Below are 15,967 nucleotides of genomic sequence, written 5' to 3'. Positions count from 1 at the left end.
GTAATAGATATTAATGTGCAATATTTTAGGGAAGGAAATCAGATTCAGAGATACAGCTAAAGTCAACCAGCAAGTAAACTATAGAATCATACTTTAGCACAGCATTCTCTAGATACAAGGTCAAAGACTTTGAAACCCCTGATGCCCCTAAATCTGATTTACAGATTCTTGCCTTTGGAGGGCTGGGTATCAGTTTACTGAGAGACCTCCTTAGCTTTAAACTTTTGCTTGATGACATCATTTAGAAAAGTCACAGGGTACTTGGGTGGCTCAGTTGGTAAAGCATCTGTCTTTAGCTCAGGTCATGATCTCATGGTTCGTGAGTTCAAGCCCTGTGTTGGGCTCTGTGCTGACAGCTCAGAGCCTGGAGCCTGCTTTGGATTCTGTGTCTCCCTCTTTCTCTACCCCTCCACCACTCACATTCTGTCTCTCTCTCTCTCAAAAATAAATAAACATTTAAGAAAAATTTTTTTAAAAAGAAAGAAAGAAGAGTCTCTACTCTATTCCTTATGTATGATCCTACATTTGGCCCTTTGTTCCTCAAGGGTTTTCACAAAGGCAGGATCTTTCGGGCCTGCTGCATTCCCACGAGGAAGACAGGTGCAGCAGATACACGCTCCCTTTCTAACAAAGAATGTGAGCAAAGGAAAGGAAAGAGAATTGTGCAGCCTGGTCATGGGTTGTGAAGTGGCATGTTGGTCTCCTGATTCATAACTCAGCATTGTTTCACTAAACTATGCTGCATGAACAGTAATTTGGTTGACATCAAAGACAGTGAGACAGAATGAAAAAATAAATAAAATGGGGCCAAGAGAGAAATATTCAAGTCACTTAACAGTAGCTTACAAAAATTGTCCAAGCCGGTTTCCTTGCCCGTAAAATGAAACTAATTATGCTGCCTCTATCTACTTCTGGTTTTATAAAACATAATAGCATTAAATAAATTAAATAAAATGCAATAGTCAAAAAACCTCGTTTTATAAAACATAATATCATTCGTATATATGTTCTTAGAGTTTGTGAAGCAAGCTTTCTTTTTTTAAATGTTTTTATTTATTATTGAGAGACAGAGCATGAGTGGGGGAGGGGCAGAGAGACAAACACACACAGAACGTGAAGCAGGTTCCAGGCTCTGAGCTGTTACCACAGAGCCCTGACACGGGGCTCAAACTCACAAACTGTGAGATCATGACCTGAGCCGAAGTCGGATGTAACCATCTGAGCCACCCAGGTGCCCCACAGGCTTTCTTATTCGTATTATTGTTATTAATTCTTTAAGACACACTAAGACATTAACTTATACAAGTGATCAGAGAAAAGAATTAAATCCTCCCACAACCAGAGTATATACAGTAATTCAGTTAAAAGGATTGTATTTTAAGGCCTACCCAGACACATCTGGAATTTCCTGACTGCTCAAGGTAGCCCTGATTCTCCAAACCAAAAAATCCAGAACAGGGCAGAAAACAGATATTCTTACCACCCTGAGAAAAGAGAATCTTAGGGTAAAAGGGGGGAAACATTTAAATAGTGCTCCATATATTCTGAGTAAAAATGATCACACCCAGAAAAATCTCTTCTTCCCTGAGGGAAGATAAGAACAGACTCAAAGCAGTCAAGCCTGCATGGTATGATTTTTCTGTTTCTCTTGTCAGAAGGGATTCAGCCTTTGAAATATGTGGAACAGAACTGCAGATTTTAGTTTCATGATTAATGAACTAAATTACGTTTTGTTTCTTAAATGTGCTGAGGATTCATCCTGCGGTCTTCCCTCAGACTGGAGCAGAGCTGTTGAACAGCAAGCACATCTGGATACAGGCAAAGACCTCTCTGGGTGGTTCTCCTTTCTTCCCTCAGAAATAGGCGTCCCGGAAAACTGCAGAAACTTCTATTGAGCGAGTGTGGTTTTTTAATCCTCAAATGTCATGATTACTCTCTCTGTCCCCCCCTTTCCCATGAGAGGGAGATTCATTAGCAAGATATATCTAACTCATATTTTAAAAATTTTGCTCCACATGATTTTACATCACTTGCTAATACTTGCCTTAAAGAAAATATTTGCATTCATCAGGCAAATATTTTAATGTTAACTTGCCTGGGAACGATGTTGATATCTACTTCATAATAACAATTTATATTTTCTCTGTAATTATCACTTGAAGTAAGGGCTGTAGACTTTCATATATGGAAAAATTCATTATTTTTTATTCTTATAAGTACTTCTCCTATCAGAACACACTGCTGTGTGCTGAAAAGTGTCACTATCCTACCCGATTGTCATTCTACAACGTATATAGAGAAATAAATGTCATCTTACTCCTCCTTTTAAAAACAAAAGCATGTATGAGTTTAAAACATTTAAAAGAAACATGAAGGGGTGTTTGTGAGTTCAAGCCCTGCCTCAGGCTCTATGCTGATAGTTTGGAGCCTGGAGCCTGGAGCCTGCTTCGGATTCTGTGTGTCTCTCTCTGCCCCTTCTCTGCTCATACTCTGTCTCTCTCTCTGTCTCTCTCTATGTCTCTCTCTCTCTCTCTCTCAAAAATAACCAAACATTTAAAAAAATGTTTAAAAGAAACATCAAGATCCAGAGATCTACCATAATAGAAAATGTGCAGTTCCTTAAGACACTCTCTCCCTACCAGTTGTGTGGAGCACTTCCTTAACCAGACTATATAAAAACTAATTTTTTTTTTTGAGCAGTAGCTCCCCAACTGTGGTCCCAGAATGTCCTTTAAGTAGTATGCAGGCTCTTCCAATTTGAAAAGGAGACATGTGCTCATGTCTAGGGTAGGTTCCCAGCTAGAACAAGCAGAAAAGAAACAGCAACTGTTTACTCTGAAGGTCCTCCCTGCTGGAAGTAGACCCACTGGCACCTGAGGATTCTGGGAAACGGCTGTGACATCAGGGCTCCCACAATCCTTGCGCAGCTGCTGTTTGGTGTTTGTGTGCTTGCTGAATTTTCTGATGAGAGCAAGTGGGTCTCTTGTTTGTGTATGTTCTTAACTGGGGGGAAACACAATCTTTGAAAGTGAGATTAAAAGTTCCTTCATTGGAGCACTGTGCAGCTCAGTCGTTTAAGCCTCCAGCTCTTGATTTTGGTGCAGGTCATGATCTCAGGGGCATGGGATGAAGCCCTGTGTCTGGCTTCATGTTGAGTGTGGAGTCTGCTGGGGATTCTCTCTCTCCCTCTCTCTCCGCCCCTCCTCTACTCTTTCCAAAAAAAAACCCAAAAAAACAAAAAAAATTCCTCCACTGGTTTAAGACAAATCAGTCATGGAGAACATTAATATAAAAATTGTGTAAATAATAAAAAGGAAATATTTTAACACCGTACCGTGAACTGTGTCTACCTCAAGGTGGTGAAATATGGGTGACTTTACTTTCCCATTTAAACTTTTTAATGTACAATAATGAGCATTATTGCACTTTGGTGTTATGCTCATATATATATATATACTTTTTAAACTTTTTTTTTTTGAGAGTGAAGGAGAGAGAGAGTGAGTAGGGAGGGGACTGGAGAGAAGAAGAAAGAGTACCCCAGGCAGACTCCACACTGTCAGTGCAGAGCCCCATGCAGGACTTGAACTAATGAACCATGAGATCATGACCTGAGCTAAAGTTGGATGCTTAACCGGACTGAGCCACCCAGGCGCCCCATTTCTAAAACATTACTCTCAGCTAGAGGTTCCAAAACTAGCAGAACCACACTATACAAAAGAAAAAAATAAAATAAAATCTACAATAGCTTTGTTTTATATACTATGGAATATGCCTCCCCACCACCCTACCAAAATCTCTAATCTTAAGAAAACCATAACTAACCATAGAAAACCATAATTAACAACCATAACATATTTAGAAAATAATTAAGCAATACTTGTAAATGTGCCGGTTACTTCTACTGTAAGCATGGAGGGAAGGGCTTTGCTTGGTCAAGGAAAGAGTCTTAAGGAGGTGATGGGAGCAGAATCTTGTGAGGGAGCACAGGTAGGTTTGCAAAGAGAGGCACAGAGCAAAGCATCTTCAGAAGTGAGAGAAGCAGAAAGGAGACTAGAGGACGTGGGGAATGTCCTAGCCTCACTAGCATGCTAGGGAAAAGTAGTGGAACAGTTCTGGTCTGCACGTGAATGCTGGGACATGAATGGAAACCCAGAACGTGCTGGTGATTTTAGAAGGTACACTTGTTGAGATTCGGATATGGATTGGCCAGAGGCAGAAAGGAAGCAGGCAGGATGAGTCTGCAATTTATGAGGTTTGTGTCCCTGGGTTGTGATAATGGAAAAACAGGAAAAGCTAAAAGGGAAGCCGATTGGGGAAAGGGAGCTCAATAGTGCCATGTTTTGTTGTTGTTTTGTGACGGTCACATGGAAATGTTGGACAGGTCACTGCATATATGAATCTGCAGTTGCAAGGGGGGGGGAGGCTTGCATCTGAAACCTGGGAGCCATTAGAATGCAGACCTATGCTGAAATGGGGAGCTGGGGATCTCGGAGGGAAACAATATAAAGTGGGAAGAGAAGTAGAGGGGACCTAGTGCTTGCCTGGATTAGAATGGGGATCCACTAAAGATGGGAAGGTCATGCATTCACTTAAGCATTCACTGAGCCCAGGCAACAGTTTAGCAGCTGTCCCAGTGGTGTGGGACTACTGTGATCCAGACAGGGATTTAGGACAGTAGCCCTGGTGGAAAATGGAGCGAAAAGTCACAGAATTCTTTAGGGTCACCTCCCAGTCTGAATAATGACAATATGTCAACGCCTAGGCATAAAGGTTTCGATTCAATACCTATATCCACTGGAACATTCAACTTCATGTATTTATGAGTTACCTGAAAAAGAAACAGAATAGTAACCAGTTCCCCCAACCTCTTATCTCCAAGCAGTCTCTAAGTACACTATTATAAAATGAAATATCAGAGAGAAAAAATACATGAAAATACTCGGTTATGTTATATACCATTGACCTCAACAGAGCCTCTCCTTTTCTGAGGATTCTAGGAAACAGCATTTCGGGGGCTTTCGGGGCCTGTAGGCAGGAGTCTTCTCTGCAGTACACATACTTGGACAGGCAGTCTGGGCACAGGGCATGGAAAGAAAAGGATGGTGGACAAGGGCAAGAGGCTGGACACTGATTCCCCTCCTTTCCACCAGGCCCAGGCCAATTCCAGCAAGCCCTTTGCAACCTAGCATGAGTTTGTATGGATAACTACAATGGAAATTTGAGAAAATGGGCTTGTCTGTAAAAACCCGAAGTGCTGGCGAAGTCTTTCAGTATGCCCCATAGTCAAGCTGATTAAACTTAGCATGTCTTGGCTCAAAGTTTGACTGAGTTGGGCCCCTTGGCCTTTACGTTGTATATCTGAATCCTCTTTGAAAAGATTTGGCCTCCCCGTATATATTTAGAGTGCTGGGAGAGCGCCCATCTGCTTTTATGCTTATTTATAACTACACCACCTTCCAGCACTGTGAGGGCCTTTAAAATATAATGACATGACTGATGATGAGTAATTAAGTGAATGGGGTGAATGTTCTTACTCTCGGACAAACGTGTGTGGGAATGCAATTTCCCTTGCAGCCCTGGCCTGGCACTTCTGATTCTAGGAAACATCCAAGCTCCGAGTATCTTGGAAGGCATGTATTAACCACCATCTCTGCTAAGAAGACAAAGTATCCTTTCTGCCTGTCCATTGCTCCCACTATTGCCTGGCCTCGTTGACCTCCAAGTTCATGGTGTGGTGGGGAGACCAGGAGAAAATCCCAAGATTGACAGAAGGGGGTTAAGAATCTTCCTCATATGTCCTGTAAGTCATCTGCCCAAAAAAGGGGTGATGTGTGAAAGCCAAGAGACAGATCTGGAGACACACACACAAGACTTGGTGTCTTCCTTTGAGGGAAAGAGGGTTCCCCTAACTCCAGGGCCTGACTCCAGGGTGGCCAGTGTCTGCCCTATGTGAAGACTGGGGTACGGTGAGGGTGTGTGTCACAGCTCAGCCGCTCCTCCCTAACATGCCAGCCATCTCCCTTTCCAATCTGCCCCTGTTTTCTTTAAGCACTTGGAGTTGATATCCAGAAATGTCTCATGCCCCTCCACAAAGACAGAGCCTCTCCTTCCCGGGCACCATCCCTAGCACCCACTGACCAGGGGGCATCTCACCTCCTTGGTCCTGCTTATGGAATCCTGACCACCCACATGTCAAAGGCAAGAAAGGCAGGACTCCTACCAGCTAACTCCATGTTTCTATTAAAATGCATGGATAGCATACATTTATGCAGTCCCTGGAGTATCTTCACGACATGGATATTTCCTATCTGTTACTACTTGTGTAGAAGGGTCTTCCATCGTGTGTCGAGCTCCTGGCAGAGTCCAAGGACTTTGGAAGGCAGGGCCTGTCCCGCGCCCCCTTCCGGCAGGAGAAGGAAAGCAGGGGCGCGGCCGACCGGCTGACGGGTACATCCCACCCCGCTGGGAGCAGCCAGCCGCCTCATCGCCCTGGGAACGGGAAGGCGAGGGCGGCAGTGGGGTGGGGGTGTTTGCATCTTTGTTCCGACCCAGATGAAGAACATTGAAAATCTAAGACACTGTCACGCTCTGTTTTAAAAGTTAAAATCTTAGTCTTCATTGATTTTCTGGATTAACTCTTCTTTGCTTTATCTATTCCCTCCTCCACCTCCCCCTCTCCCCTAAAATGGACAGCCAGCGGTTCAGGCCGAGTGCGCTCCCTGTTCTGGCCGAGAAGTTTCCTTAATTCGGTCTCCTCGCCCGCCCGTTAAGAAAATTCCCCGTCTCTTGCAAACAGCTCCAAGCAGACAAAATAGGAACCCGAGGACCTATCCTTGTCCTTTCTAATAACGCGAATCCTGAGGATTCCAATAAAGACGCATTTTTCAAATTCGTTCCTCATTTGGAGCTGAGCCTGGGGATACAATAACAGCAAAAATAAGCCTCAACGATCTTGGGAATTAGAGCTCCCTCATTACAAGGTGCAGCAAAGAGGCTGGGACATCCAGGACCTGAGGACTGATTTCTGATCTTCACTTTACTCCTGTATCTGAGAACTGCAGGGCGCAGAACCCTTAAGATTCCGATTGTCCTTGGACTCTTCTGAGAAGTCACTTGTGTGTGTGTTTGATTTGTTCTGATGGGTTTTCTTTATTTTCTTTCATAAAATCTCCTTCACTGTTTGTGCCTTTGTTCCCCTCCCCGCCCTTAAAGTGACTATCCTCCCTATAACCGGCTTCCCAGATATTTATTCAAGAAAAGTGGTTCCAGGACAAGTGAAATGTAGTGATTTTTTGAAGTCTAAAGCTAAAATCGATAGTGCATCATTTTTCTGTACAACTACTTCCTCGAGGATGCCTCACTAAATTAGACGCACCTACTAGTATTCAGACCACAGTGGAGACATCTTGCTCAAAACCTTCTACAGGTGGGAAGCAAACCCGCTGACCCTGAACTCGATGACTGTCCCTCCTCAGATGTCTTGGCAATGCATCTCCGCATTTATTGATTTAATGAGAAACAGCATTTAGAGAATAGAAGGTCGTGGCAGTTTGTTGATACTGTCATTACGGTTTGAGATAGTTTTAATTGAGTATTGTTAGCCTGCTCATGGGGCTATTAGAAATTACAAGATTTAAAATTCTTGTGGATAAACATTGATGCTATTCACATAGACATCCTCTCTGTATTGCTGAAAAGCGAGTTAAAAGCAAGCCGTTGGGGTGGTACTCGGCCCTGCCCCTGCATTAAATTAAAACAATTCGATGCCAAGCACTAAATCCGATTACAATGATGTGCAGTCACTCACAGGTAGTTCTGTAAATGTTTGGATACCAAGTGGACACAGGAAGTTGGCCCCTTATCCAAATATTTCATGGAAATGTCTACTCCAAGAATTCTGTTGGTCGACCTTACGAATTGGCTTGAATAGAGGATGCTGAGCCCCAAGTTTTACTTTTTCTTCTCGGTGGAGTTTTCCCAAGAAACTCTTCTACTCCCTGGAGGTGGGGGAGAAGCAAAACTCAAGCCTTATCCCCTTTTCTATAAACACTACTCCCCCTATTAAAAAAAAATTATGCCTCCTAGCCCTTCTTCTAACTCCATCTCTCAAAGAATAAAAAATAAATGCATAATCTTAGAACTGTTGAAAGCCGGCACCGCCACAGACGGGAGGCAGACGGGGATCGCCTTGCGTGCACAAGCGCGCACAGATCTGCGACATCCCGGTACCTGGAGTCCCCGAGTCCCCGAATCGCCTGCGAAAGAGCAGAGTTCTCCCTGAGGCTAACGGTCAGCTGGAGTGGCGGTCCCTGCTTAAGGAGGGAGCACGGAAACAGGGTATGGGAGAGCAATTGTAAAAGAAACTCATTTTTTAAAATAAAAATCAAATTGACTTCTAGTTGACAATCTATAGACGCCATTTAAAAGTGAAAAAAGATCTCCGAGGTGGAGGCTGGCCGGGAGCGCCATCCAAGACTCGGATCTCAGCTTATCGGAGCCAGTGGAGCAGGAAGGCATCTTTGATTCTGAAGATGCTGGGTTTCCCCCTCCCGCGCCCGCAGGGGAGAGGTTCATATGTTACCTTGTTCGTTTGGAGATGATTTGTCCACTCCTACTGTAAAATCTAAAATGACGCCCATGGGAAGACGAAGGAACTGCTGGGCCCTTTGTGACCCACGGTCTAACCTAAGTATGCAGGGAACCCTAAAGGTCGCCGAAACAGACGGGTGCGTGCCACCTAAGATGTGGCAGAGGCACTTGGGAGTCCGGAAAAGGCTTCCTTAGGTAAATGAACAGTGGAGACACTGGCTCACTGTGTTCTAAAGTCGGAGGGTCTGGAGCCCCAGCCAGTACTGGCAGCCTCGGGCCTCGGACTATCTAGGCCCAGATCCCTGACCTTCACACTCTGGGCTGCCCTTCTTTCCAAGGAGGGTGAGAGTCACCAGACTGTCAAATTTTCCAAAATATTAAGAGAAGAAGGCCATCCGGTGCCCTGCTCCCGCCTGTGAAACAGGGTTTACCACCTCTTCTCTGGACTTGACCTGCGACCACAGGGGTTCCGTGACCTGCCTCAATTCTGGATTTCACTGCCTCTGGTAAAGAGAAAAAATGCCCAGGCTACCCTTAAAATGACATATTTCGTTGGTTCCTCTTTGAGTCAAGATCATTGAGACCCAAATTCAGAGTGCAAGCACGGGCTCCAGGGCCCCAGGGCGGTGCCAGAACAATTTCTGTTACAAATGTTGAAACTCCAGGGCAATTGATATTCTCCTGTGAATTCCAAGGAAGGAGCACCCTAGAGAACATTCCCGCTCCCCTGGGCGTACCTCTGGCCGAGAGGAGACGGCGGAGCTGAACCCGGGGAGTGTAGCGGGCAACTCCTTCGCGCCGCGTTTACACCTCTCCCTTTGTGACAAATCGATTTCCCGCGCCGCTGTTCTGCATTTGCATCCCGCCGAGGCCGGGGCCCAGCTGCGCCCGCCCGGTGCACACTTAGCACCGGCTTGGGACTGTGTGCGTGTGTGCACGCGTGTCTAATTGACTTTCCGTCTACCTTTTTATGACTACATGTGTTTCCAACAAAAGGTCTTATTAGGACAATCTGGTTTCACTAATTTAGGGGTTGGGAACGTGGAAGGCAAGCACTTTTTTTTTTTTTTTAAGAGTTTGCAGAGGTTCAGATTAAGAAATGACAGCGGGATGCACCGTCCTCCTAGGAGCAGGTCTGCCTATTTTTATGACCTGTTCCTCTTTCCTCTGCCTGCCTTCCCCGTTTCACCCGCTTCACACTCCACACTCCCTCATTAGCCACTGGATTCCTAACTGTTAAAGAACCGTATCTTTAAACACTTACAGCATTTGAGCCCAAAAGTCTGAGAAATGTACTGGGCTGGGGAAATTAGCAAAAGGCAAAGGAAATCATTCTACAGAGAGGAAAGTGCCATGAATATCAACCCAGGAGGAAACAAAACTGCGCTGAAGAGTGACAAAGGTCAGCGAGGAAGCTCTCACTTTGGGCAGTACTTAATCCCTCCTTGCTAAGGTTGGCCCAGGTTGTGACTGTATCATTGTAAATGAAACTTGTTTTACTAATTATAGCTGGCAAGAAAATTGAGGAAGAATGCGTTTCTATATCGCTCGGAGAGTTAACCACGTCTTTGACCCATGTGCCATCCCTCTGAAGGAGATTATGGCTTCCACTTTGGGGTAGACTGCAAGGGGCACCCGATTCTTGGTGTGGTTCTCTGTCCCTTTCAGGCGCAGAGCCCAGCTTTAGTTGTCTGCCTGAAGACTCCTCTCTTCTCTGACTCACTGTCTGAGCGTCACTGCCCATTGGGGTCCTGACTCAAGTAGCTCACAACAGCTTCCTGCGAGACCCTGATGGCAGACCCAAGGACTAAGGACAAGGGTCCTCCTGGACACTATCACCCCACTCACCAGACCTTCCTATTCTCATCTCAGAAATGAGTGGGGAGGTTGAGGAAACAGTGCTTCTAAAAGCAACAACTATTTGTTAGAGGAATAGGCCCCAGTCATTTCCAGAAAGCCAGGCTTTGCTCTTGCTAATTTCCCAGCCCCAAGTTTTGGACACTTTGTCCTCATCACCATGCGCGGTCTGCATTTCTGTTACCTCCTTCTGGGAACTGTCTGTCCACCATCCTTCCTCAAACATCCTCTCTTTGGGTGGCATCTGAACCTCAGTTTCCTTTCAAGGTGTTCAAGAACCAAGTGGGCAGGTTCCCGACGTTTTCATCCCTTTCCCCTTCCCTCGGGACACATGGGCCCTAACTTTGCCCACTGCCCTTTTTGTGTCCTCGCTTACCACGCTGCACGCCACGTGCCCAACGCGACCTTGGCCATGCCAGGCCAGGGTCTCACAGGAGCCACCACTGTGTCCCACCTACACCTCAGCTTGAAGGGCGCTTCCCTGGCGGCCTCCACAGCCCAGAGTCGTTCCATTTGCACTAGGAGGCTACCAGGACCCCGAGCTCCCTTCTCCTGGCGTCCTCTCGGCAGCCCTCAGCCCTGTAGTATCCCGCGCCCAGCGAGGCCAGTGCGGGCCCACGGACTTGCTGTGACCACCGGCCTTGGGCCTGCTCTTCATATCCCTCTGCTTGTTACAGGGGTAAAGCAACATTGGCTGGTCTCGCCCGCCCCAACCTGGTCTTTTCACGCGGCAGTTTCTTCATGACCCTGTTTTTGGTTGTGGGTCCAGCCTCCAGTTCTCCGAAAAGCGATAGAAGTTGCGATTAGTAATTTACCAGGGCGAAACACGCTCCACCGCAGAGAGGGCGGAATCAGCCACGCTGGGCAATAGGCACTTGGAGGTTCGTAATACTAGTCTCCCTGTGTTTTGCATACTTACATTTCCCCTAGTAAAACGTTTAAAAAACAATCGCATTATTTCACCGCCGCGTATTTTCTTGGAGCTCAAAGTGTCTATGCAAACAATTAACTCCTGCTGCCAATGCATGCAGCACGAGCAGCCCCCTCCCCTCCACCCCCTCCAGGCACCAATATCTTCAAGAGAGCCTCCGCCTGGGTGCCCAGCCATTCCCTGGGACTTGGGGACACTGGGTCTTCATTCCTCAGAGCTGGCCGTCTTTCTGTAGTACCTGGCTGGGCGACATTTCCAACAGCCCAAACTTCCCGCTGCCCTCTGCTTCTGGTGGATCGACCCCAGTTTGATGTGGGCTGAAAAACACTGAGGGGATCCTAGGCCTGGCCCAAGGAAGCTGGGCGAGGGGCAGGCGGCCTGCCCGAGGAAGGGGTGTCTGTGCCGTCTGCCTCATTGCAGCACTTTGCCCAGGCCTTACTTCCAGCTGTCTCAGGTCCTATTTGCTTTGTCTATTTCCCGAGAGTCTGATATTGGCTTTTTTTGTTTTGTTTTGTTTTGTTTTGTTTTGTTTAAATCATGGAATGCCGGCGTCTACAGGTTCCAAATTTGAAGACAAAATAAATAATGACACGGAAAGCTATTAGCTTCCTTTAAAAACTTCCAGCCAAGTTCAGACCCTTGAAATCTCAAGAAGGAAACACCAAGCCCCTTGTCACCTGGGATGAGCCAGGTGACAGATCTGTTACAGACTCCTTTTTTAAGGCATGGTTAATGAGGCCAACCGAGCTTTCCTTGGGGACACGTATTCAGTAGGGAAGAATGGGGAAGGGAGACCGTAGGAGGGCTTTTCTCGAGTACTCAGGGCCAATAGGGAGAGCTCCGCGACTGTGACACCAGGCTCGGCTTTGGGGCCCGCGCTTCCCCTGCGCATCTCTCCGGTGAGGGATCGTGCGGGGCGGGAGCTGGGGTTTCACCCCTAAAGACACTCCCTTTGAGTCTTCCCGAGGCGCAGGCCTTTCATACAGCCTAGGGTCCCAAACCCAACTGCAGGTGGAGCGCAGCCACAGCCGGGGACGGAGAGCGGCTCGGCCCTCCCGCACGCGGTGTGCCGCCCGGGCAGCGCGAGTGTCGCCGCCGCGCGCCGTGCCCTGCTCCTTCTCTGCCCTGCCTGCCTCCGAACCGGCGCTCGGGACCCTCGAGGGGCCCTCCCGACTCCGCTTAGCACCTTTAACCCGCCGTCTTCCTGCACAGGGCAGGCTCCCCGTCTTTACAGCCTGCGGGGACCCTTTCCCAGCCAGCCAGGTTGCCCCGCCTTGCAGTGCTCGCCCGGTACCGAGCGGCGGCATCGGCGGCTTCAGCGACAGTCCGCAGCGGGCAGAGGCCCGGACCCTGACCTCCGGGTCTGTCCCTGCGGCGCCCGAGCGGGCTACGCCCTCGGCAGAGCCCTCCTTTCTCCATCCTTTCCTCCCCGTCTGTGAACCGGCCCTTCCTCCGGCCACTGCCACCTCCGGTCCTCGCCCCCGACTTTCTAACCTCCACCCCCCCACCCCCGCCCCCGCGCCAGCCCCGGCCCCGGCGAGCCGGCTGCAGGCGCCCGGCCGGGACCCCCAGCCCTCCCTGTCCCCGACACACACTCCCGCGGGCCTGAGCCCCTCACTCACTGTCCTGTTGTGGGGTGTCGCTGCCACTGGTGAGTCCAGGCGACTCCAGTAGGCTCCGGCCGGCCTCGCCCACGCTCTCGTCCGCCTGCGCCGCCACCATGTCCCCGGCTTCCTCCAGGTCTAGCAGGTGACTGACGGAGAAGTTCTTTTTCGCCTGCAGGGTGTCGAGGTTGCCCGGGCTGTCCAAGCGGCCGCCCAGCGCAGGTTGCCGCTCCAGAACGTGCCCGTAGCTGGAGGTCATGGTCTCCCCCTCCGATCCCACCCACCCCCCTCTTCCCGCTCGAATCAACACCAAACGCTGTGGGCGCGAGGGGGGAGAGGAGCCGAGTGGGGAAGAGAGAGGGGGGAGTGGAGAGAGAGAGAGGGAGAGAGAGAGAGAGAGAGAGGGAGAGAAAGAAGGAGGGGAAAGACAAAAAAAAATTGAAAAGAGGGCGGGGGACCCCCTTCTGCACAGCAGAGCGTTCTGCACCAACAGCCTTCGACAGCCTCGGGTTGCTTTCCTGAGGCCAAGTCCAGCGCGGTCCAAGGAGATAATCCACACCAAAAAATAAAATTAAAAAGTCACCCTGTGTTCAAGTCAGGAGAAAAAAAATTCCTTCCAGCTCTCCAAAAGCGTCCACACGCACACACTAAAAATAATAATAAGGGGGAGAAAGGAAAGGGGAGGCCAGCAGGGCGGGGGAGTTAGGCAAACAGAAGAAGAGAGAAGAATCAAAGTGTTTTTTTTTTTCAAGGTTAAAAAAGTTATTCCCAGGCAAGAGTTCAAGCACCAACAGAAGAAGGCTTGTTCCAGCTTTAAAACATCTTCAAGAAAACGTGTTCCCCCTCTCTGCACTCCTGTGGATTCTCAGGAGTGACTAAAGTTTCAGGAGGAGAGGGTGATGTCTTGCAGATGTATTGGAGAGCAGGATTCTCACTTTACTTTTCGTAAGAAGAAAAAAAAAAGGCTTCAAGAGTCCGAAGGAGGGTGGTGGTGGGTTTCCCCCTTTTCCCTTCTCTCTCTCCCCCTCTTCTTGCTGAGCTCCTTTTTCCTTCTCAGTTGGATCAAGAAGTACTCTGGCACTTCAAAAGGCACAAACTGGCATGCAGAGGAGGCTTTGTAGGGATACAAGAAAATTGGAGACCCCTGGGAGGGCAGATCTCGACTTAATAGGAGTCTGTAATTACGTGGCAAAGCCTTTGTGCAGTGCCTGACGTTTTACAGACCCCCTTTCTCCATCACAATCTCCTTCTTCCTCCTTTCGCTCAGACCAAAAAGCAGTCTGATTAAGAAAACCCCCTTTGCCAACATCTAAGCAAGAGAGAAAGAGAGAGGGAGGGAGCCAGAGAGGGAGGAGGGAGCGAAAAGGGAGGGAAGAGAAAGCGAGAGAGCCCCCTTGGATTTTTTAAGTAAAGGTCTAATTATCATTCCCCTGCAATAGTATCACGGGGAGAAAAGACAAACTGAAATCCACAGTCACTTCAAACGGGCTGATTATTTTGCTTGGGCATTAACTCCTCCAGATTTGTTTAAGATCCTGTTGGAAAATCTCATTTGCATGTTTTGATAACAGCTGCGGGGAAACTTGTTGGAAAAAATCCACAACTATCTCAATCAAATTCTCTCTCTCTCTCTCTCTCTCTCTCTCTCTCTCTCTCTCTCTCTCCCTCCCTCCCTCCCTCCCTCTCTCTCTCTCTCTCTCTCTGCCTTTTTTTTTTAAAGCGTTTCCTGCAGTTCTAACAGTTTTTGGGAGTGGGGGTGGGGAGTGTCTGAGAGAAAATGAAGGAGAGAGCAAGCAAATTCAAGCTACGTTTGGCTCCGTAGAGACAGTCTCTTAAATAATGTAATAAAATAACAGGAGCGATAATAATGGGAGGCTCTCCCACGCCTGTTCCGCGAACCAAAGGCAGGTTAGGGGAGATCTAGAAGGCGCCGAATCGGCTCGAGTCTCGCGCGGCGAGGAATCCCGGGCCAGGGCAGTAGGAAATTTACATATTTATTTAGCTGGAGGAAAGGACTCGCCGAGTGTAGCAAAATTGCTCCCTCCTCCCCCCCACCCTGGCCAATTTCGTAACCTCTTTGGTGCGGCCAAGGTCGCTTCCCCAGGCGACGACGCTAAGCCGGGAGGGTAGCGTTGCCCAGATGCGCGGAAGGCAGGGGCGCTCCTGGAGCGGGCGACGGGGCCAGGCTCCCGCGTACTTCAGGGTCCGGCCCGGGTGCCAGGGCGGGCGGGGGAGGGGGTAAGAGGAAGGACGGGGAGGGACAGAGGAACCCCCAAGTCTACGGATAATGCTCTGCGGTCCGTCTGCTGAGCCCTAACTTGACAAGGAACAGAGAAGTGCTGAGGGATTTTTTCATGACCTGTTGGAATTTGGTAACAGTTTTAATAGTCTCATTAGAAATGAGTTACTATATGACGAGTAAGTAAAATATTAAGTGCTTATTTGTGGCATTTTATGTTCACACACACACACACACACACACACACACACACACACTTTCCCACTGCCTTGATTACTAGACTCACCCCACCCCTCGCTTTTTTTCCCTCCTCCTATAGCCGAGAGGCTCAACTGGAGAGAAAGAAGGGTCCGAGTGTGTGTAAATGCTTTCTGGGCTCCAAAAGGCCATAGTTAGCCCAGAACTCCCAGCCCTGATCTGGGAAAAGAACATTTGATGCCATCAAAGGGCTGCAGATTGAAACCAGATGTGCTCGCCTCGGTTCTTTCCATGCATTTAATTAAGGAGCCGGGATGGAGGAGACTTTTTCATCATTAGTCCACCCACTGCCCCCTCCTATTTCCCCCCCCCCCCCCCCCCCCCCCCCCCCCCCCCCCCGGCCCGTGCGCACCCCCGACCGGGAGCCCAGAGCCCAGCCAGCGCCGCACGGTGCGCAGCGCCCGTCGCTGCGTCTCCCCAGCGGTCGGGGCTCTAAGCAGCAAACATCTGTCGGCGTCTGGGCCGGTGCGAGCGGCGCGGCGGGGCTAT

At 48.7% G+C, this 15,967-nt stretch overlaps 1 protein-coding gene across 2 annotated transcripts in view; it reads right to left on the bottom strand.

The window, feature by feature from the left end:
• Window positions 1-13,373, bottom strand: part of PRRX1 (paired related homeobox 1) — a 72,003-nt gene extending 58,630 nt beyond the window's left edge. For both annotated transcript variants that reach the window (XM_029935008.1, XM_029935009.1), the window contains exon 1: window positions 13,000-13,373. In XM_029935008.1, coding sequence (XP_029790868.1) covers window positions 13,000-13,240 — 241 coding nt within the window. In that variant the 5' untranslated portion in view covers window positions 13,241-13,373. The remainder of the gene's footprint in view (window positions 1-12,999) is intronic.
• Between the last annotated feature and the right edge of the window lie 2,594 nt (window positions 13,374-15,967).

This window comes from Suricata suricatta, chromosome 3 (assembly GCF_006229205.1).
Source record: "Suricata suricatta isolate VVHF042 chromosome 3, meerkat_22Aug2017_6uvM2_HiC, whole genome shotgun sequence".
Classification (NCBI taxonomy): Eukaryota; Metazoa; Chordata; class Mammalia; order Carnivora; family Herpestidae; genus Suricata; species Suricata suricatta.
This window is presented reverse-complemented; position numbering and strand designations above follow the sequence as displayed.